Here is a 23132-nt window from a genome sequence, read left to right on the forward strand (position 1 = left end):
CCCATTTTTCAGATGAGGAGTTTGAGGCTCAGAGAGGTTTCTGTCCAGGCCTCACAGCTGGCCCGGGGCCTGAGGTCTCTTCTTGGGGGAAGAACAGAATCTGGGGGAAGCGGGAAGGAAAGATAATAATAGTACAGTTGGGGGTCAGAGAAGGGGGTGACATGGTGGGTTCATTCCCGGTCCTCAGTAAAAAATGGATGCTTAGTTTATTGGGCAAATAAACAAAACCCACCATTTTTTCTTTTCCCCTGATCACTGTTGGCTAGAGATCACCCCTCCCAGAAAATCACAATTTTCCTTCCCAAGAGCCTGGAAAACAGTTATCAGCCTGTCAGTGCTGGTGAGAAACGTGGCGGGGCTGAGCCAGCTTGGTTGGACGGGTTCCCGGCTGGTCCACAGCGCCCAGATCCTGCCCTCCGCCGCTGTGGTCCTGAAGCGGATTCAGGAAGTACCTGGCCCCAAACTTTTGTTGCCATGACAACCTTTCTTCTGGGTTCTGTGGCCATTGTTCAATTTATTATTTACTTGAAGAGGAAAAAATGCCCCAGCAACCCTCCCCCACCCCCAGTCCCGACCTCCACTCCCCCCACCCCTGAGAACATTGAGGACCAACTTCCCCTCGGCCCATGAAACTACAAGGAATTTTACCTTCACCAGAACGCAAGCACCTACCACGAAACCCCAGTCTGTCTGTGAGAAGCAGCTGCTGAATGTTCCTTCCTCTCCAGTGCCTGCTCGGTAATTTCTTCCTGTGCTCTCCCCGTTCTGGGCAGCCACCGGGGAATCTCATAAGCCTTTCCCCACACCGAACCCCACGGCGCTCACAGAGGACAGCAGCCGGTCCTAAACCACACCGTCGCCAGACCCCAAAGCGACCCCTCTTCCTCCAGGCAGGAGCATCAAGCTCCCTCACAGACAGGGGGAAAGGCAAGTGTGGCCTCCACACGACTCCCGGCCCTTCACGCAGATTGGAGTTCTCCCGGGTTGGATGCTCCAAGGGCTGGGTGGGTGCAGACACAGGCAGTCTGGGGGTGCGCAGCAGAGTAGGGCTGGGGGAGGGACGTGGGGTGGCGGCGGTGGGGTGCTAACTGGGAGCACAGGTGAGGCTGGACCTGATCCTGAGGAAATGGTGGCGGGAATGGATGGCGGGCGGGGGGTCAAGGCGGACTTTGCAGGCTGGCTGGAGGGGGGTGGGGTTGGGGGGGCAGGAGGAGGGCCATCGCCGGGTGCAGGAGCAGCTGCTGGGTGCTCTGACTGGACCCTAGACCTCGCTCTTCCCTGCAGTGGTGCAGCGGTGCCCGGTCTGTCTGGTGAAGGAGCGTAAGGCCAGGCTCTGCCTCCTTCTCGGCAGTGTGGTTAGGCAGGAGCCTCCTTGGCTCCCTGTGGAAGGGGGTCGGAGCAGGCGCCCCTGTCCGGGGTGTGAGGGGGTGAGGATCCGTGGGATGGTGCAGGGCAAGTGCCCAGCCCCTGCCTGCGTGTGCGCCCGGCCCCCTCTGTGCTGCCCGCCTGAGCCACTCACCTCTCCCGTGCGCTCTGTGCTGCTGCCGGCTACCTCCCCGCCTTGGCCATTGCCCCTCGGCCTCCTCCACCCACCAGAGCCATTCTCAGACCCTGCTCCTCCCTCGGGCGCCCCTCCAACAGCCTCCTCTCACTTGGAGTCGGAGCCGCTCACTGCAGCTTCTCCCAGCTCCTTCTCCACCCCCAGCCCCACCCCCACCTGTGGCCACCAGCTCCTGCCCATTGGCCCCCAACGAGGCACACCGGCCCTTCCCTCTGCGGGGAATGCTCTTCCCTCAGATGGCACAAGGCTATTTCTAGAAGCTTCTTTAAGTCAGTGCTGAGCTCTCTCCAAGCACCGGAATCAGCATTGATCTCCCCACACATTTCCTGCTAGATTTTTCTTCTAGCACCTGCCGCCGTGGACTTGACCTTCAAGTCCATTGTCTGTTGGTTGTGTGTTGTCTGTCAGCTCTGCGAGGGTGGGGTTGAGTTTATCTCATTGTTCCCGCTGGCTCCCCAGTGCTCCCGCTGGCACGTACTAGGTGCTCAGTCAACATCCGTGGGAGGGATGTTGCTTGTGGTTATGGCAATTTGTATCCCGTTCCTTCCCTGGCTCTAAGCGTCTTCTTACGACACGAGCCAGGGGTCTGTGGGGGGCCGCCCGTCCCCTGAGGCACCAAGGAAGTGCCGGGCAGGGCCGTTCCCACTCAGGAGGAGACAGCCCCAGGTCTCCCCAACTCCGCACCTTTTTGCTTCCCTCTTCCTTTTCAGAAAACCCCAGCTTTCCTGCCCACTCCCTTACAGCGTACATTTCCACGAGGCTGCGGACACACGATGTCCCAGCCAGCAGGCCTCTGGCGCTTTGGAGCGTGTTGGTATGTTACCACTTGGGTTTGACTGGGCTTCGTGTTAGGAGCGTCTGATGGGTGAAGATTCCGACTGTGGAGGGCGTGGCTCTAAGCCTCCGACAAGTGTTACCTGTGAGGGAGGTGCCATGGCTATGCCCATTTTCCAGACGAGGAAACCGAGGCACAGAGAGCTGAAGGGACTTGTCCAAGGTCACACAGCCACCCAGTGGCAGAGGCGGGATGCTCACCAGGCAGAAGGCTCCAGAGCTCCAAGCCCGCTGTGCCCTGCCGCACCCCACCTCCCAAACCACCCATTCCCCTCCCGCTCCTCCGACAGGCCTCGTTGGGACCAGCCTGCACCAGGAGTCATGGGCCCCAGGTTCAAGTCCAGGCTCCAGCGTCCACTCATGCTCTCTGGGCTTTGCTTTCTCCGTGTGTAAAAGGAGGGTTTGGTGGTTTTCTGTCTGGGGGGGTGGAGGTGGCAGAACACAGCAGGACACAGGCGTCGTGGGGTCAGCCCAGGCTCCAGCCCCCAGGCCACCACTCCCTGCTGTGTGGCGTCTGGTAGGGGCCTGCCCTCTCTGGTCCTTGGCTGGGAAGGTAATATCTGCCTCAGGATGGCTCACCGGGGTTAAAGCAGCTGGTGCAGGCACCCGCTGGCTGGTGCTGGTCCCTGGCGCTCGCAGCGGGCTGACTGGTGAGGGAGGCGCCGACCTGTGGCCCGCGGGCGGGTCAGACCTGAACTGCCTGCTTTGTTCAGCCCTGCAGTGCTTACAGTGTCTTTGAACAAGTTGCCAGCATTTGAAAATGGACACACTTCACAGAAACACTTGGATTTACAGTTTTTCTCAAAAACCTGGCAGATCTGTCTGCACTGCCCAGGTTCCTCTGGGCGCAGCAGCTGCCCCTCCGGGGTCCCTGCCCCTGCCGGGGTCCCTGTCCCTCCGGGGTCCCTGCCCCTCCGGGGTCCCTGCCCCTCCGGGGTCCCTGTCCCTGCCCCTCCGGGGTCCCTGCCCCTGCCGGGGTCCCTGTCCCTCCGGGGTCCCTGCCCCTGCCGGGGTCCCTGTCCCTCCGGGGTCCCTGCCCCTGCCGGGGTCCCTGCTGGGGTCCCTGCCCCTCCGGGGTCCCTGCCCCTGCCGGGGTCCCTGTCCCTGCCGGGGTCCCTGCCCCTGCCGGGGTCCCTGCCCCTGCCGGGGTCCCTGCCCCTCCGTGGTCCCTGCCCCCGCCGGGGTCCCTGCCCCTGCCGGGGTCCCTGCCCCTGCCGGGGTCCCTGCCCCTGCCGGGGTCCACAGGCCGGAGCTCAGGCTTCAGATCACTTCCCTCCTCTACTCAGGGACACCCCCACCCCCAGCACTTCCCCTCCCCCCTCTTCCCCTCATCACTAATTGTCGTCTTGCCCACTACATATCACACTCATTTAGCCTCTTTATTACCTCTCCCCTGCTCGGCTGCTGGCTCCGTGGGGCGGGCCTTGGTCCATTTCACACGAGGCCACATCCGGAATGTGGATGAGCAGGCACTTAGCAAGGGGTCAGTGACTCTGCTGAAAGCATCTGGGATCGGGGACTCCTCAGGCCTCTGCGCGGGGAGAGGCGGGATCTGCTGTGTGCCTGCATCCCAGGGACTCACAGAGGCTCTCTCTCCCCTCCTTGCTCTCCTCTTCTGCCCCCGGAAGAGTGTCCAGGGGGACACTGGGGAGCTGAGGGGGTGCCCTGTGGTCATCGCTGTTTAAATTCTGGGGGACCGGAGGTGCCGTGACATCCCTGCTGCCTGCAGGACTGTGGTGGTTAAACTCTTTGTTAGTCTCAAGTGGCAGAGGAGACTTGAGCCCAAACAAGAATCAGAGGGGTTTCTGAGGAGGATGCTGCCCCCTGAGTCCATGCAAAGGTGCCGCGGGGGCCAGGGCTCCGGGGGCCGGGGTGATGGGCCCTCCCTCAGGTCTAAGCCACCAACTAAAATCGTGCAGGGCCCAGGCACGATGGGTGCCCAGCCCCCAGGGTCCATGTCTGTTGGTTCGCGGTCTTGAGAGCGAGTGTGCCTGGATGGCGGGTGTGCAGACGGCCATGGGGCGACCGCTCTGTTCGGGGAGTGGGGTGTAGGATCGCATAACCCCATCCTGTGAGAGGGGAGCAGGACCTCGTTGAGCCAATGGAATGCATTGGGGCTGGGCGGACGTCCCAATAGGATCCGACCCTGTTAGCCAGGGCACCAGGACTCACGCAAGCAGGAGAAGGAAACGGGCGTAAGCCAAAAGGGAGTGCTGGCCTCTCCTCGAGGGACGTCTGATGGGAGACTCGGGGCTGGGGTGTGGCTGGTCAGGCAGAGCTGCTGGGAGTTGTCTCTCCCGCACTCGGCTCTGCCGCCCCTGGATCCGCTCCAGGCTCAGTGCACTCTCCGCGGTCGTCCCTGCAAGCTCTCAGCTCACCTCCTGTCTCCCAGCAACTTCAGTAGAAAAGGGGACCCCCCTCCCCACGTTTCCAACGAAAGTTCCAGAACTGGTTCTCCTTGGACTGACTTGGGGATGAATTGTGTTGATTGGCTGACCGTGGTCACATGCCTGCCCCGGGGACAGGAGGGGAGGCAGCTTCCCCCGAGCCGAGTCCTGAGAGTGGAGGAGGGGGTTTCCGTTCGCTCCGGCCACAGCGGCTGTGCCACCACCCAAACCCTCGGTGCGCACAGCGGCATGAGTCCACTCAGCTCAGGCGTCTGTGGGTCACCCGTGTGGGCTGCTCCGGGCTGGGCCACTCACACGCGTGATGGTTGCTGGCTGTTGGCCGCAGCGATGGAGGCCACTGGGCCCTGTGCCCCGCACCCTCCGACAGGCTAGCCCGGCCGTTCCATGCAGTGTCCGAGCCGTGGAAGCCAGAGCAGCCCGACCGTGCAGCACTTTTCAGCCAAGTGGCTGAGCCCGGCGTCAGGTGGGAGGGCCCTCAGAGTTGAAACTGCCCCGGGCACGAAAGGGGCGAGGGAGAAGAGTGGGGCCATGGAGGCAATCACGGCGTCACAGGTGCCGCCTCAGGACCGAGGCTGGTCTCAGTGCTGCTCTGGCAGGAGCAAGGGTGCCCTACTCCCTCCAGGACCCGACGGAGCGGGGCCAGGCCCGCCACCACCCGCCGGTTCCTTTCAGACAAGTCCCTGCAGCTGGGGCTCTGTGAGGTGGGATGACACTAGGGTCTCCCTCCAGAGAAATGCAGCCCCGCACACACCGTTGGGCCTACACTGTCCCGAGGCCCGTTGCTGAGGCGACACCAGGCGGAAGCTCTGATCCATCTGCCGTGTCCCCAACCTTTCTGTGCCCCAGGGCCACCTGGGAACGTGGCCTGGGCCGTGGGCGCTGCTCCCTGGCCACTTTTGGTCACTCAGCTGTAGGTGCAGGTCTCCGCCCAGGGCGGGGCGGGAGGAAGCCGAGCGGGACACCTGGGGTGGAGCAGTGGCTGTGGGGGCTCGGCCTGTCCCAGCCTCCCAGGGAGTGGGTCAGAGATGGTAACAGGTGGGGAGAGGAGGCACAGGGACATGGTGGGGTGAGAGACATGCGGGAGGGTGCTCCCAGGATCTGAGAGGGACCCAGGAAAGGCTGCGATCAGACAGCGGACCAGAAAGGCAGGCAGCGAAAGAGGGGCCGAGCGAGAGAGGGAGACAGAGTGGGGTGGAGGAGGCAGAAAGCGGAGATGCACTGAGGCAAAGGCCACAGAGGGAGCGACTGGGAAACACACACATGCACATGTACACACATGCACACGTGCACGCACGTATACTCACGCACACACATGCACACACACTCACGCCCAGGCCTGGGAGCTGGAAGGAGAGGTGAGTGAGGGCTGCCCGAAATAGCCGGGGGGCGCAGGAGCTGCTGCCTGCTCTTGTTAGGAGCCGCTGAGGCCCGGGCGGGAGGAGGCAGCTCTGCGCCCAGGCCCCGGGCCGGCTCTCAGGCCTCGGCCCCGGGGGAGGGCAGGGGAGGAGGCAGGGCAGACCCTCCCAGTCTCTCTCCTCCATCCAGTGGGGTGGTTTGGTGTTGGGGGCCGTCAACTCCCCCCCCCCCCCAGCTCACCATCCCTTCTCCAAACTGTCCCAAGTCTTTTATTAACCACTCACAACTTACCTACCCGCAGGGCGTGGAGGCCGCGCGTGACAAGCCAGCTGGGTCCGTGCCTCTGTCGCCTCTGGACACACGCGTGGAGCCTCCACGCCCCTCTGTCCTTGTCTGTTGTCCCCCTTCCCTCTGGGCCTCTCTCCATCCTGCTTCCTCTAACCAGGGCCACTTCCGGAAGAGGGAGGGGGCTTACACCCCTGGCCACCTGCCCCCTCACACGGGCCCTGCCAGCCTTGTCCCACGCTGCCCTTTGCTCCGCCCCACCTCCTGGGTGGCCCCGGAGAAGCACAGAGGGAGGGAGACCCGCCCCAGAACACAGCCGGGTGCGGGACACACGTGTTAGTGTCTCCACTGGGGTGAGGCCTCCACTTGGCGTCCAATGGCATCTCAAATGATCAAGTCCCCAGCCCACCGCCTCCTTGTCGCCCTCACCAGCAGGGACAGCTGGGTCCTGCGGCTGCCCCGCAGATCCGGAGGGTTCACTCCGAGCTGTCCTCATCCGCCCGGAGAAAAGAGGCCCCATCTCAGGAAAGGGGTGAGCTTCTGCCTAGAAGCGACACATGCACTTGGCTTGCATGTCCATGGTCACATCTGACCTCCTCAGGGGCTGGGGAACTGCATTCCTACTGCGAGCCTGCCGAGCAGACAGCTGGGAAGGCTGGTGACAGCACAGGTGGCTCCACACACCACGCACCGCCCCCCCACCCCCCCCCCCCCGCCCTGGCCCTGGCCCGCCACAGCCCGAATCAGCAATGACAGCGGACAGCGGACAGCCATCTTTCCACTTTCTCAGACAAAACCCTTGGAGTCCTCTTTAACTCTCTCTCTCTCTCTCTCTCTCTCTCTCTCTCTCTCTCTCTCTTTCTCTCTCTCTCTCTCTCTCTCTCTCTCTCTCTCTCTCTCTCTCTCTCTCTCTCTCTCTCTCCACACACACACACACAGAGACACCATTCAATCCACAATCCACCAGCAAATCCTATTGGCTCCTTTAAAAACACATCCAGAGCCCAGCCATTTCTCATCCTCTCCTCGGCTGCCCGGTCTGAGCCAGCACCATCTCTTGCCTGGACTCCATCACCCAGCTCACTGGTCTTCCCGCCCCAACTGGCTCCCCTCGGCCCGCAGTCTGCTGGGGGACCCTATTATACATTGGATGCTCCCGTCGCAAAAGCAGCCACAAGACCCAACACGACTTGCCCCCGTTTGTCTGCCTCACCTCGCACTACAGCCCCACCTGCTGCCTCTGCTCCAGCCCCACTGTCCTCCGGGCTTTTGCACAAACTCCCCCAGGCACGCTCCTGCCCCGGGGCCTTTGCACATGCAGTTCTCTTAGCCTGAATTCTTTCCCTAGATTTCTACTCTTACACATTTTCATGAACACCTACTGTGTGCCAGGTTTTGCCTAGGAGCGGGATTCTGGCAGGAAACAAGACAGATGAAGTTTTAATCTCATGGAGGTTCCACCCTAGAGCATGAAGACAGACAGAAAGAGGTTATTCACTCTTTGGTACCTTGAACTTGGACTTACCGAGCCCCCGCTGAGGCCCCTGTGGATTCAGGGGCGGACAAAACAAAGGCCTTGTCTGCACGAGCGGGCATTCCGGAGGGGACAGACGAGGACCGGGTTGTCCCTCACGCGGCTCACCTGGTACTGGATTCGGGCCAGAATGAGGCTGGGACTCAGGGGTCAGGGAAGCGGTCGGACACCCTGAGGGGGTGAAGGCTCGCAGGCACTCCTGCTTCTTAATGCAGGAGCCAGTCGCGTCTCGGTGGCTTTTCAAGCCTACTTTTCATTTTCCCTCTCATGGTGACAGAGTAGAATTTTCGAGAGGGTCTTTTTTTCTTATATGAACCCTCGCCTGCTGGCCAACTTCTTCTGTACTTTCAAGGGTTTTCCAGGATAGTTTTTTCCGCCTTGAAAGATTTATCTTCCTTTGTCATAAGAAATTATTTGGAAGCGTTTTCTGCAAGCTCTCCTGTCCTCCTTGGTCTGGATTAATTTAATACTGGGCACTTAGGGGTACGTGGTGAACTTGATGAATAAGGTCCCCTTACCGGGAGCTCACATTCCAGTGGAGAGAAAAAAATAAGTTTAAGTGTAGTAGGCAAATCAATAGTCCCACGTAGACGTCAGTGCTGGGAAACAGGTGTGAGGTAGCCCCGAGGTGGGATTTTCAGTAGGGCGTCAGGGAGACTTTTCTGAAGGGGTGATCCTTGAACTGAGGCCTGAATGTCAGAGGGAGGAGGCACGCAGAGTTCCGGAGGAGGCGGCCGCATTCTAGGCAGAATAAGTCGGTCCTCGGTGATTGGTCACTTCCTTTCTACTTCCTGAGCCAGTGTTTAGTGAGTTGTGGTTTCTTAGAAAATAATTTATTCAAGAGTTTCAAACCTGTTTGTGAAAAATGTAGCCTAGTACTTTCCTGTGATTAAAAGAAAAATATTCTCTTTGATTCATTTCCTCTTTGTGCTCCTAATCCCGGGCATTTTGCTGTTTCTGTCTTTTGATTTCCCTTGTCCGAGTCATCTGAGGGTGGCAGGGACCCTGGTGAAAACTGCTTTCACACCCCTGGGAGCTGCAGCCTGGCTTGAAACCTTTGCATGGGTTCTGCTCTGAGATGCCACATCTTCAGGCCGGAGGCCCCGGTGATTTGTTCCACCTTTCCCCCTTTGTTTTATTATCATTTTAAAAAATATTTTTATTGATTTCAGAAAGGAAGGGAGAGAGGAGAGAGAGAGAGAGAAAAATATTAATAATGAGAGAGAATCATTGATCGGCTGGCTGCCTCTTGCATGCCCCCTACTGGGGATGGAGCCCGCAACCCGGGCATGTGCCCTGACCGGGAATCGTACCATGACCACCGGGACCATAGGTTCAACCACTGAACCACATCAGCCGGGTTCTCCCTTTATTTTCAATCTCGATCTTGCCAGCTTGGCTGTTTTATTGCCTCCCCCTTCAGAGAATCAGAACTCTTCTGTTTATCAGTTCTGTTTACGTTTTCTAATTTATCCTTGTGTTCTTTTGTTACTTTCTTTGAGGTTTGTTTTGCTAGTGTGTTCAGATATTTGAATTGAGAACTCTTTTCATAGTTAAAAAAAGAACGCATTTAACGCTAGGAGTTTGCCTGTGAGCACCACTTTGGCCATATCTTGTGAATTTCAGAACACAGTGCTTCCTTTGATTTTCTAAAAATTCTGAAACTACCATTTTGTTTTTAATATTACTGAAATTTACTCTTGTTTATTCATTGACCCAAGAATAATTAAATAGAACATTTAAAAAATTTCTTTTTAATGCTTTGTCTTATTTGCTTAAACTTTTGTCATTAATTTATAGTTTTATTGAATGGTAGAGAAAGTGGACTATGAAGTTTCTGCTTCATAATATTTTTTGGGTAAATGTTTTATTTGAAAAAAAACAACACCCCAAAACACCACAGGTATATTCCCTGTGTGTAAGGTAAAGCAGCTTTATAGATAGTATCTTGTTATTTATTTCTCTTTGCTTTTATTGATCTGCAAAAAGCAGAATGAGGTAGGTCAAAGTCTTTCTCTTCAATAGAATCCTTTCCATTTTACTGTGTTTTTGATAGTTTTGTTTTCATAAAATGTCATTTTATGTTATTTATCACAAAAAGATTTGTGACAGTTATATTTTCATTGTGGAATTGTGGATTTTACTTCTGTCAATATCAAATGACTATTTTTCCCCTAGTGAATGCTTTTGGCTTTGAATTCTATTTTTTTCGTATTTTAATATTTCTCTCCCTGCTTTCTTTTGTTTGTGTCCCCTTGGTGTACCTTTCTAGCTTTTTTTCCCTTTAACTTTTCTCTGTCTTTCTGCTAGGTGCACATCAGTCTGGGAAAAACAGTCTGCAGTTAGATTCCGTCTTTGGATACAAACTGAGGGTCTTCGCCACATAAAATGCATTTTTGTAACAACTACGTTTGATCTCATGACTGTTTCTGTTGAATCCTTTTAATTGTTCATTCCTTTTTCTTTAAACCCTTCTTTGCTTTTGTCTTTTCCTGTAGGGATTCGGTTTTGCGTCTCTTTTCTTTACTAACGATTTAAAAAGTATACACACTGCGGTTGATTCTGCTTTTAATTCTTGAGCTTCTGTTTCTCTCAATTTTGAAGAGTGATCTGCACACGGAGCATCTTTCCTAGCAGGATGAGGAGATTAGTCGCTCTTGAGTTCTGCTTTTCACTCATCTGTGTAACACTAATTGCCACTTGATCCCGTGCTTACCTGTTTTCAGTGCTAACGGCAAGCCCCCTTACTTCACTGTCCTCAGTTTTATTTATGTGTTGGCCTTGAATGCTAGATATCATGGAGTGTGTGCTGGCTACCAGCTGCGTGCCAGGTCCCCTGCTGCGTGCTGGGTGCTGGGTGCTGGGGGGTAGTCACACGGTGCGTTCCTGCCCTTGCCCTTCTAGTTGTGTGAGCGTGCACGCACGTGTGTGTTTGTGTGTGTTTGTGTGAATGATACACGAGGAAACAAACCCCTTCTCCTCTGAGGAGGGTCACTTGAGGAGTGAGGCTTGAAGAGTGAGAGGAGGCGGGTCCTGGCAGGGGAAAGGCTTTGCGCAGGGACAGGGCTCGGTGAGCGGGGAGTAGGAGGAGGAGTGGGGGGCGTGGAGTGAGAGTGGGAGAGGCTGTGGCTGAAGTGGCGGAGGGAGCAGAGGCAGGAGCAGGGCCTGGAGGTGAGGAGGGGTGGACGCCGCCTGCCCGCGTCTTAGCGCTCGCTTGCCCAAGGTTAGCTCTCCGTTCTCTATGTCTGTTACTCTCTCTCTCATAATCTTAATGCTTTTTGGGGTCACCATCTTCTGGAACTTGTCTTACATAGTGTTTGTTCTCTGAGCTTCCTGGATCCGTGGTTTGGCATGTGACATCGGTCTGGGAAATTCTCGGCCATTACTGCTTCAGATGGTTTCTCTGTTCCTGCTCTCTCCCCCTGGTCTTCCCATCACACACGGCGGCACCTCTGTCGTTGTCCCACCGACCTGGGTATTCTGGTGTGTTGTTTTTTTTGGTCGTTTTTTTCTCTTCTCTTTCCTGTTTTGGGGGTTTCTATGGCAATATCCTCAGGCTCAGAAACTCGTTCCTCAGCTCCGTCCGGTCGCCTAGCGGCCATCGAAGGCGTTCTTCCTGTCTCCGAGGGTTCCATCTCCCGCGTGTCCTTTGGTTTTTCCTTAGCCTCCGATTTCACAGCTTACATGCTCACCTGCCCTTGCACGGCGTCTGCTTTATTCATCAGAGCCCTTAGCGAGTTAGTCACCTTTTTCCAGTTCCGAGTCCGATAATGCCAACATCCCTGCCGCTCCTGCGCGTGTTTTTTTTTTTTTTTTTTTTTATAGCAAAGGTGGAAATTTATTGAAGAGCAACAAGCACGGCTCCCACGTGGGGAGGGGGAGGAGTCCTCCGGGGCGTGGCTTTGATGCTTGCTCTGCCTTCAGGAGGCGTGTTGCCTTTTACTCTGGGTTTTCTTCCTGGGGCCCGGCCTGGTGCTGGGGTGAGGGAGCTGCTGAGCGCAGGCCCCGAGTGATGTGTGAGGTGAGCAGGGCAGGGCAAGCGTTCCGGCCCGTGATAGGCCCCAGCCCTCCTGCGCTGTGCCCCTGGCTGTGACCTCCGCGTGCTTCTCAGCCCCCACGGCGGGGCCGCGGGGTATCCTCTCCCCCAGAGAACAGACTCCCTCATCACATCCCGGCTCACATCAGACGCCTCCTCGTTGGCCGCCATGGACACTTCGCAGCGTAGAGTCCTGGCACCCGCACCCTGGGCTCAGCGCCCTGTGGGGGGTCTGCTCCCCGTGTCCCATGGTCTGCCTTCCTGTCTTTTTTGGTTTGTTTTGCATCTCAACATTTTTTTCTTATTATTTTTATTTTTTTAAAGACTACATTGTGGAAAGTATTACATAGGCCCCCCCCCCCCCCTTAACCCCTTCCTTCATGCCTTCCTCTCCTCCCTCGCACCCAGGCCCCTTCCTGCAGCTCCCTCAGCGAGGTCTGCATCTTACCCCCAACCGGCCCCGTCTTGGTTGTGGAGTTTACATTTTCTTCGGGACACACACCGATGCTTCCGTGAATTCGGTGCTTCCAAGGCGTGAGCAGAGCCCTCCCCGGTGTGGGCTGCCGGCTGCGGGCCGCCGGCTGCGGGCCGGTCCCAAGGGCCCCGATCACTTCCCACCTTTGGGTCTGGACACGTCTGCCCGGCCCCGGGTTTACTCAGACCTGGACTGGGCGGTTCTCTCCGTCCTTCTCCCTCTCCCGCTGCTGTCAGACTCTTCCTCACACAGCTCACGTGGCACCGGAGCCTGGCAGCCCTACCACGAAGTCAGGTGCTGATTTTTCAGGATTTGTCCACACTCCGGGCTGCCCTCTCGCACCTCCTGGTCTGAGCGTGGGAAAGAGGAATGGCCTCCATGTCATCTGAAGTACTCCGTAGTTCCTTTCTTAACAGAAACGGTTGATGTAAAACTACAATTCCCAAGGTGCACCATTCCTACTTTCCCTCCCATCTCTGCCCTGGTTCAGATACAGAGCGCTGTTGTGCACCCACTTAGGCCCTCAGCCATGTGCCCTCACCCGGAGTCACAGGTGATGCGTGGCTGGCACCGGGGGAGGGAGAGGGTCAGGGTGCACAGCCCTGGTCCTCACAGGAAGTGGCTCACGCGCTACAGAGGGTGGGGCTCCCTCTCCCAGACCCACGGGTGCGGCTAGCCTGGGGTGGTGGAACCCTTTCTGATTTCTTGGCTGCAAAGATAGCTGATGAGCGGAAATGCCTTCTTGGGCTGGCAGAGATCGTTGGCGATAGGCCTGGTTTCTAGCCCCCTTGTGACATCTCACTGCCGTGTGTGTCCGTGACCTGCTCACGGGAAGATGGACAAAGGGGCCAATGGCACACCCTGGCCTGCCAGCACCTTCACCCTGACGCCCTGCACCCTCTGTAGAGGAGGGAAGTGTGGCTGTAGATTAAGGAGACCCGAGGGAATTGTGGCCCAGCTAGTCATTCGCTCGCTCATTCATCACATGACCCTTCATTCGCGCTGGGCGTGCGAATATTGTGTCGGCTGCTTTATCCTGACGGGCGCCGGGGAGAAAAGACAGCGCTGGGTTCTGTCCAGTGAGGCATTCTTCCAGGGACCTGTGTGAGCCTGAGAGCGCGGCTCAGCCTAGCGTGCCTCACAGAGCCTAGACGTAAGATGGGGACACCCAGACGGACAGCTGAAGGGCTGCTGTGAGACCGGGAGGCTGCCCCCTGCAGGCAGGGTTTCCCCATCGCGGCCTGTGCACATTTCAGGGCCAAATAAGGTGCTTGGACCGCAGAGGGCGGGGCTGGGGTGGGAACTGGTTCAGGTGGATCTTAACTGGATACCAGAAACACTGAGCTGCCGCAGGCCTCCCACCTGCCTCACGCCCAGGGTGGACCCAGCAGAGAAGCTCCTAGGGCTGTGAGACCGTCTCCCTCTCCTGGGTCCCACCCGCTGAAGGGTCTCTTCCTAGGTTGCTGGCAAGGCGTCTGTCCTTGGGGTTTTGTTCGTTTGTGAGTACATGCTGTACGCCAAGGCCTTTCTTCTGGTAATGGGATACAATGGTGGAAGGCAAGGTCTCTAATCTTAGGAACTTGTAATTCTTTTTGGGGGAGGTAGCATGGCAACAAGTGAGCAAGATGGCGCAGAGAGTGAGGATGCATGAAAGAAAGGGAATCAGCGATGGGATGCAGGGTGGCTGGGCGGGAAGGGCGGGCCTCTCTGGGGAGGTGATGTTTTTCTTGAGACACGGATGACAAAAGGGAGCCCCCAGGGAGGAGCAGGGAGAGTCCCAGGCAGGTGCAAAGGCCAGCGGTGGGAGCAGGTGGGAGCAGGATGCTGGGAGCAGGTGGGAGCAGGTGGGAGCAGGTGGGAGCAGGATGCTGGGAGCAGGTGGGAGCAGGATGCTGGGAGCAGGTGGGAGCAGGATGCTGGGAGCAGGTGGGAGCAGGATGCTGGGAGCAGGTGGGAGCAGGTGGGAGCAGGTGGGAGCAGGATGCTGGGAGCAGGTGGGAGCAGGTGGGAGCAGGTGGGAGCAGGATGCTGGGAGCAGGTGGGAGCAGGTGGGAGCAGGATGCTGGGAGCAGGTGGGAGCAGGATGCTGGGAGCAGGTGGGAGCAGGATGCTGGGAGCAGGTGGGAGCAGGTGGGAGCAGGATGCTGGGAGCAGGTGGGAGCAGGATGCTGGGAGCAGGTGGGAGCAGGATGCTGGGAGCAGGTGGGAGCAGGTGGGAGCAGGTGGGAGCAGGATGCTGGGAGCAGGTGGGAGCAGGTGGGAGCAGGTGGGAGCAGGATGCTGGGAGCAGGTGGGAGCAGGATGCTGGGAGCAGGTGGGAGCAGGTGGGAGCAGGATGCTGGGAGCAGGTGGGAGCAGGATGCTGGGAGCAGGTGGGAGCAGGTGGGAGCAGGATGCTGGGAGCAGGTGGGAGCAGGATGCTGGAGCAGGTGGGAGCAGGATGCTGGGAGCAGGTGGGAGCAGGATGCTGGGAGCAGGTGGGAGCAGGTGGGAGCAGGATGCTGGGAGCAAGTGGGAGCAGGATGCTGGAGCAGGTGGGAGCAGGATGCTGGGAGCAGGTGGGAGCAGGTGGGAGCAGGATGCTGGAGCAGGTGGGAGCAGGATGCTGGGAGCAGGTGGGAGCAGGTGGGAGCAGGATGCTGGGAGCAGGTGGGAGCAGGATGCTGGGAGCAGGTGGGAGCAGGATGCTGGGAGCAGGTGGGAGCAGGTGGGAGCAGGATGCTGGAGCAGGTGGGAGCAGGATGCTGGAGCAGGTGGGAGCAGGATGCTGGGAGAAGGTGGGAGCAGGATGCTGGGAGCAGGTGGGAGCAGGATGCTGGGAGCAGGTGGGAGCAGGTGGGAGCAGGATGCTGGGAGCAGGTGGGAGCAGGTGGGAGCAGGATGCTGGGAGCAGGTGGGAGCAGGTGGGAGCAGGATGCTGGAGCAGGTGGGAGCAGGATGCTGGGAGAAGGTGGGAGCAGGATGCTGGGAGCAGGTGGGAGCAGGATGCTGGGAGCAGGTGGGAGCAGGTGGGAGCAGGATGCTGGAGCAGGTGGGAGCAGGATGCTGGGAGCAGGTGGGAGCAGGATGCTGGGAGCAGGTGGGAGCAGGATGCTGGGAGCAGGTGGGAGCAGGATGCTGGGAGCAAGTGGGAGCAGGTGGGAGCAGGATGCTGGGAGCAGGTGGGAGCAGGATGCTGGGAGCAGGTGGGAGCAGGATGCTGGGAGCAGGTGGGAGCAGGATGCTGGGAGCAAGTGGGAGCAGGATGCTGGAGCAGGTGGGAGCAGGATGCTGGGAGCAGGTGGGAACAGGTGGGAGCAGGATGCTGGGAGCAGGAGGAAGGATGCTGGGAGCAGGTGGGAGCAGGTGGGAGCAGGATGCTGGGAGCAGGTGGGAGCAGGATGCTGGGAGCAGGTGGGAGCAGGTGGGAGCAGGATGCTGGGAGCAGGTGGGAACAGGTGGGAGCAGGATGCTGGGAGCAGGTGGGAACAGGTGGGAGCAGGATGCTGGGAGCAGGTGGGAACAGGTGGGAGCAGGATGCTGGGAGCAGGATGCTGGGAGCAGGTGGGAACAGGTGGGAGCAGGATGCTGGGAGCAGGTGGGAACAGGTGGGAGCAGGATGCTGGGAGCAGGTGGGAACAGGTGGGAGCAGGATGCTGGGAGCAGGTGGGAGCAGGTGGGAGCAGGATGCTGGGAGCAGGTGGGAACAGGTGGGAGCAGGATGCTGGGAGCAGGTGGGAACAGGTGGGAGCAGGATGCTGGGAGCAGGTGGGAGCAGGATGCTGGGAGCAGGTGGGAGCAGGATGCTGGGAGCAGGTGGGAGCAGGATGCTGGGAGCAGGTGGGAGCAGGATGCTGGGAGCAGGATGCTGGGAGCAGGATGCTGGGAGCAGGTGGGAGCAGGATGCTGGAGCAGGTGGGAGCAGGATGCTGGGAGCAGGTGGGAACAGAATGCTGGGAGCAGGAGGAAGGATGCTGGGAGCAGGTGGGAGCAGGTGGGAGCAGGACGCTGGGAGCAGGTGGGAGCAGGATGCTGGGAGCAGCCGTGTGGCTGGGTCGGGTCAGGAGGCCCAGGAAACGCGCAGACTGAGCTGTGGCGGTGGCCGTGGGGTGGGCGGGGCTTGGGAATTGTTTTGCAGGAAGGACCCACGGGACTTGGTGCTGAGGCCAGTGAGGGAGGAGGGGAATTTGAGATGACCCCTAGGGGTATGGCCTGAAAAACTGCTGCCTGACATTACTGAGCTGGAGAAGGACAGAGAGGAGCAGGTGCAGGAGGAAAACCAGGCGTTCTGTTTGGGACACAGGAAGGTACAGATGCTGGTGTTGACTTCCGATCCGCTGAGGACCAAGGACAGAGTGCAGACTGTGTGTGTGTGTGTGTGTGTGTGTGTGTGTGTGTATGTGTGTGAAAGTGTGTGTGTGTTTGTCTGTGAAAGTATGTGTGTGTCTATGAAAGTGTGTGTGTGTTTGTCTGTGAATGTGTATGTCTATGAAAGTGTGTGTGTGAAAGTGTGTGTGTCTGTGAAAGTGTGTGTGAAAGTGTATTTGTGTGTGTGAAAGTGTGTATGTGTGAAAGTGTGTGTATATGTGTGTGTGAAAGTGTGTGTGTGTGTGAAAGTGTGTGTGTATGAGAAAGTGTGTGTATGTGTGTCTGAAAGTGTGTGTGTCTGAAAGTGTGTATATATGTGTGAATGTGTGTGTATATGTGTGTAAGTGTATGTGTGTGTGCCTGTGAAAGTGTATGTATGTGTCTGCGAAAGTGTGTGTCTGTGAAAGTGTGTATGTGTGTCTGTGAAAGTGTGTGTGTGTTTTTCTGTGAAAGTGTGTGTGTGTCTGTGAAAGTGTGTGTATGTGTGTGTGTGAAAGTGTGTGTTTGTCTGTGAAAGTGTGTGTGTATGAGTGTGTGAAAGTGTGTATGTGTGTGTGTGTGTGTGTGTGTGTGTGTGTGTGTCCTGCTGCGGGTTCTCAACTTTGGCAGTGCTGACATTTGCCCTGGGTCAGTCTTTGTTGTGGGCGCTGCCCAGTGCATTGTGGGGGGTTTAGAAGCCTCCATGGCCACTACCAATCAGATGCCAATGGCACCCCCATCGCCATGGTTGACGATCAAACTGACGTTCAAAATGCCTTCAGGCATCCCCAGTGCCCGCTAGGGCACCATCGCTCCTGGTTGGGAACCAATATGGAATGGTCACAGGGACACGGACGGTCACGTAGGGAGGGAGGAGGGAAACACACGCTCAGGTGCGGCACCGCCTGCTCCCTCAGCCGTGTCCACATCCTCAATGACCCCATTACTGTTTCCTCCAAATCTCACTCCTGCCTCAGACTCCTCCCTGGCAGCCGCCAGTAGCCGTGGCCAATGACTGGGATAGGCAGTCAGGTGAGATCTATTACTTCCCGCTTCTAGGATTTACAAAGGGCCCAGAATGCTTTTCATGGCCCCGCACTGACTTACAGGAAGTCCCGGACAGCAGCCGTCACCCGTCGGCGCCCAGTGTCCCGGCCTCGGGAGAGAGCAGTCCAGCTGCTTCCTGTGGGTCTGACAGAGCCTCCAGGGGGAGGGCCCAGGAGACAAGCTCAGCAACTCAACTCGAGATTTCAGAATATGACCGGAAGGCACAGCGGGACCCTGCTCTCCCGGGTGCTGCGAAGGGGAGCCTGGAGACAATTAGGAAACAGGGAGTTGTTCTAAAGCGACGGGCACCATGGCGGGAGCCACGAAGAAGGAAGGCTCTCCGAGGGCGGGCGGGTTGGAGGCCCGGCAGCCGGCTGTCTCGGGTTCTGCCGGGAGGACGGAGCGGTGACGCTCAAGGCTACAGCGATCTGTGTGTGATGTTTTGTTCAGGTTCAGTGTAACCATGGAGACAGCCTTCCCCCCTTCTTTCTGTGAGCCGACTGCACACTCCTCCACGCATGTATACTCCACACACGCATGTCCCTCTTCCCACCGCCTGGCTCCTGCTTGGGCAGAGGAGGCGCTGGGGGTGGGGGGGCCCCGAGGGGGGGCAGCACCAGGAACCTGGGTGCCAGCTGTGGTGCGAGCCCCGTGTCTGCCCTTCCTGAGTGCAATCCTGGATAAGTTGCTCGGGCTCTGGGAGCCTCCGTCTCCGCATCTGCAGGAGGAAGATAAAGTCCTTTCCCCCCCGCAGGGTTATGGGGGCTCAAACTCCATCTCCCGTGCCGGAGAGCCCGGTGAACTCTCAGGAACTCCGGAACGCGGCCTCACTTGCCATCCTGTTAAAGTGGGCCCCAGGAACCCCGGCTCACAGTCACTGAAATCCTTGTTTATTTAAAGAAATCAGCAAAACCAAACCTCTGGTCCATGCGGTCCGCTCACCGTGGATGTCCGCGTGGTGCTTTATTTCCGTGTTTAATCAGAGCCCTTGGGACTGGACCGCCCAGGCACGAGACCGCGGCTCCAGCAGCCGCGCTGGGAGCGTGCCGGGTGCCAGGCTGGGCAGCCTGCCTGGGCATGTGTCTCCGCTCTAGTCTGACTGGATGTGCAATCACAAGTTATTTAACTTCTCCTGCCCCAGCTCCTCGTCTGTAAAGTGGGATAATAATAGCACCCACTGCAGCGCTGTGATGAAGGCTGGGTGATTATGGCGGGGAGGCTTTCTAGGGCCGGTGAAGACCTTTGCCGAGCCTGCTGCTGAGACCCAGTTTCCGGAGAGCCTGCTACAAAGCTGTGGGCGGGCTGGGGCGCGGCGGCCCGGGTGGAAGTGCGGGGGATCCGGGGGCTTAGGCCAGAGGCCGCGGCCTGGTGGTGATTTGGACACATTTACTCATGACCTGCTAGAGGGAATGGGGCACCCTGGTCAGGCAGCCAGGGGAGGGCTTGGGGTACAGAGAAATGGGGCGGGGCGGGGGGCGCGGGAGAGGCTGGAGGTGGCTGCATCCCGTCAAGCAAACAAACGACCTAACGGGCGAGTCCAGGAACAGGCGAGAGACTCAGCCAGACTGGTTGACAGTGGGTCCGGTATGAGGACAGGGCCAGGGACGTAATAAAAGAAACATGTGAGTTTCTATGTTATTATTGTCACTGCCGCCTCTGCTGCTATTGTGGTTGCTGTTATTTTGTGTCAACAGTGGAAAATGGCTTCCAGAAACCAGAATGCGAGCAGGGTTACCGCAGTGGAAACATTACAGGAAGCATGAGGGGGGCGGCCCCTCTCTCCTCGCCACAGCAGAGGCCCACGGGCAGCCCGGGGGGCCGGTGCCGTGGCCTGGGGGAGAGGAGCATTGAGGGACCGCCGTGGGCCTTCTGGAGAGGAGCCGGGGAGGGCGGCCTGGACGGGAAACGGGCGCTGTGTCTTGTTCACCTGTCAGTGGCTGTGGCTCTAAGAACTGAGGAAGAAAGGGTCCCGACTTGTCCTCGGAGACCCGAGTTCCCCCCCCCCGGAGCAGGGACCTCATGGGAGGAAGCTCCGTGCAGGCCCGCCTGCTGCGCGGCCACCTGGTAGGCCCCGGAAGCCGACTCTGAGGTGAGGACCTGAGGCCTTGACTGGCAGTCTCTCTGGGAGGGGTCCCAGCACGTCCGGGAGAAGAGGGGCCCTGAGACGGGGCAGGAGAGTGGCCGATGCCGTGGCACTGAGCAGGTCACCTGTGGGCACTGCGGATCCCACTGAGGACTCTGGGAGACGCCCTGATGGGAGGGAGGAGGGCCAAAGCGGTCTCTGGAAAAGCCTGCTGCCAGCCGTCGACGGAGGGCGCCGTGAGCTTCTGCCCGCCCTGGTGCTGGCCGAGCACGTGCTGGGGCCGGAGACAGCGCTCGGGGAGGGCGGACGCCAGGGGCACATGGGCACCCTCTGAGCTGGGCGTGTCTCCCGGACAGGGTGCGGTAGGTGAGGAGGGGCTGGGCCGCGGTGGGGGGGGGGGGGGGCCTGGGCGAGCCGCCCTGGAGGCACAAATGGTTAGAGCACTCGGCACACGCTGCCCACTGGAGAGGTGCTGCCGCCCAGGCCGGGTTAGCCCACAGGTGACGGGGAGGTGGCGGTGGGTGGACGTGGAGGAAGAATGACTCTTTTTCAAGCTTTTTTTCTAAACCGCCCACTCCAGCCTCACTCGCAGGCTCATTCCAAGTCCGGGAGCCCCCCCCCCCCCCCCCCCCCCCAGAGGCTCAGCTGCGGGCCCAAAGCGCTTAGTTAGCTGACCCAAATGAATCCCACGCCGGGCAGTGGGGTTCTCCCACGGGAGCGTGGCCAGGGGGCAGGGAGGTGGCCCGGAGGGAGAGCTGCCCTGGGCCCAGCTTGGCCACTTCCCCGGGGAGGAGGGACTCGGCGCCCCCCCTGCCGCGCGGGGCTGGGCGGGGAAGCCTCTAATCCTGGAGCTGGCATTTGCAGTCTCCGGAAAAGCCTGACTACAGCGGCAGAGCAATTCATTACTTGAGCTGCCGTTAAACGACGAGGACCCTGGGTGGAAATCGGGCCGTTATCATGGCGTGGCCAAGTGCTTCCTAACATCTTCCGAATTGGATGTGGCCCCATTACGGCTCCTTGTGAGGGCGCACACGTGTGCTAAAAGCCAGACCCACGTGTGAGGGGCGGGGAGGCGATAAACACTCACAGACGTGCCCTGAAAAGCCAGCAATTGGGTCCCCGGAGAGAAGGAGCCGCACCTATTTTATTGTAATTTAAAAGGCTCCATAAAAACCGTTTAACGCACATATTCTTTAAAAAATACAGCCGCAATTAGTGTGTGCACAGGAGGGGAGAGGATGTACGTGCTGGGCGTCTCCCGTTTTACTGGGGACACTGGCAGTCGGGGAAGTTAGGACCTGGCCGAGCAGAGGGGCCCTCACCCGGGCGCGAGCGTGCCCCCTCGGACCCTCGGCCGTGTCCGGGGACATTTTGCCTGGCGTGCCGCGGGGTGGTCTGGCCTCAGCGGGTCGGGGCTGGAGATGCTGCTAAACATCTCAGTGCACAGAGCAGCCCCAGCGAGGACTGACGCAGCCCGGGCGACGCGGCGCCGAGGCTGAGCGAGCTGGGCCTGGGGGCTCCCGGTTGCCTGTGCCGCCGCCCAGGCCCGCGGGCCCCCTCTGAGCCGCAGCCTCTGAACCCGAAGATGGGCCCACGCCGAGCCCGAGATCTCAGCCACGTTTTTCACGTGGGGGCTCCCTGGAGAAAGTGACGCAGGCCAGGCACCTTCTCTCTTCAGCAAGTTTCCTCTCCCCGCCGCGCCGTTCTCTCTCCTAATGTACTTTTTTGTGGTCTCTGCTTTCCCATTAATTATCGTCATAAACATTTCTCCGCACTTTTCACAGTCTCCGTAACGATCATTATTCAGGACTCGTGCTACTCCGTCCTGGTCACGGAGCTCTGTCCCAGCCACGCCTGTGCTGCTGGCCGTTCTTTTCTTCCGTTCCTTATAGTTTAATGCCACAATGATTATTTTTGAATAGAACGTTTTTGTTTGTGGAATTATTTTCTCAGCACCATTTCCCAAGGGTATTTCTCTCTCTGTCTTCCTCCCCTCTTCCCTCTCTCCCCTGCCCCTCATTTCCTCTCCCTCCCTCCTTTCCTTCTCTCTCTCCCTCTCCCTCTTTTCCTCTCCCTTTATCTCGCTCCTCCCTCCCTTCGTTATTTTATTTGATCTAATCTAAACATTTTGGAATAATACTATATACACATGATTTAAAATTCAAAGGCATAAAACAACGTGCAGTAAAAAGTCTCCCTGTTCCCAGCCACCCACTTCCTCTCCCAGGGGCAACCACTGGCAGCAGTTTTCAAATATCATGTGCAGCCATTAAAAAATGTTTTTATTGATTTTTAGAGAGAGAGGAAAAAAGAGGGAGAGAGAGAAACATCATCAATCGGCTGCCTCCTGCATGCCCCCTGCCGGGATCGAGCTCGAAGCCTGGGCATGTTCCCTGACTCAGAATTGAACTGTGACCTCCTGGTGCAGAGGTTGACACTCAACCACTGAGCCACACTGGCAGGGCGCAGTTTTTATACATAGGGTCACACTCTGCCCGCTGTTTTGTCTGTGGGTGTAGGTGGGAGCAGGTCTCCTTTGGATGGGGGAGGGGGATGTGGATAAGTCCTCTCTGAGGAGATGACAGTTGAGTGGAAACCTAAGGATGATAAGAGTGGAAGGAAGAGTGGAGCAGGAAGAAGAGGCAGCCTGTGCAAAGGCCCTGGGGTAGGAATTGATTGGCAGGTTTGAAGAACTCTACGGAGGCCAGTGGGATTGTTGCAGAGAGAGAGAGAGAGAGAGAGAGGTGTCAAATTGCTCTGGAGGGACCTAGTCATGTGGAACCTTTCTGGCTGTGGTATAGGACTTGGACTTGATTCTAAATGCCCCGAGATGCCTTTGAGTGCTTTTCAAGCAGGGAGGTGATAGGGTATGATTTGCATTTAGCAAAATAGCATTCGGAGGGATGAGTAGAGAACATTGGTTAGAGGCAGAAATAGGAGGGTTAACAGGTGACAGTCCAGGTGAGAGATGCTGGCGGCTTGGCCGTGGGGGAAGTGGAGAGAACGGAATGAACTCAGGGTACAGTTTGAAGGTCGAGCCGACAGGATCTGCTGCAGGTGGGATAGGGAGTCAGGGAAGAGTCGCTGAGGACAACTTGGAGGTGTTTGTCCCGAGCAAACGATTGTATCCATTACCGACCTGGGGAAGAGTGAAGTGGGAATGGGTCTCTGTTTTAAAGGGAAGGGA

At 58.1% G+C, this 23132-nt stretch overlaps 1 protein-coding gene across 2 annotated transcripts in view; it reads left to right on the forward strand.

The window, feature by feature from the left end:
- The window catches only part of GSG1L (GSG1 like), a 192487-nt gene that overhangs the window by 2401 nt on the left and 166954 nt on the right, over positions 1 to 23132 (forward strand). The window contains exon 1 of one of the 2 annotated variants that reach the window (XM_008157686.3): positions 582 to 738. The exons of the other annotated variant lie outside the window; for it this stretch is intronic. Coding sequence (XP_008155908.2) covers positions 711 to 738 — 28 coding nt within the window. The 5' untranslated portion in view covers positions 582 to 710. Of the gene's footprint in view, positions 1 to 581; positions 739 to 23132 lie in introns of those variants that run through there. 2 annotated transcript variants of the gene reach the window in all.

This window comes from Eptesicus fuscus, chromosome 4 (assembly GCF_027574615.1).
Source record: "Eptesicus fuscus isolate TK198812 chromosome 4, DD_ASM_mEF_20220401, whole genome shotgun sequence".
NCBI lineage: Eukaryota > Metazoa > Chordata > Mammalia > Chiroptera > Vespertilionidae > Eptesicus > Eptesicus fuscus.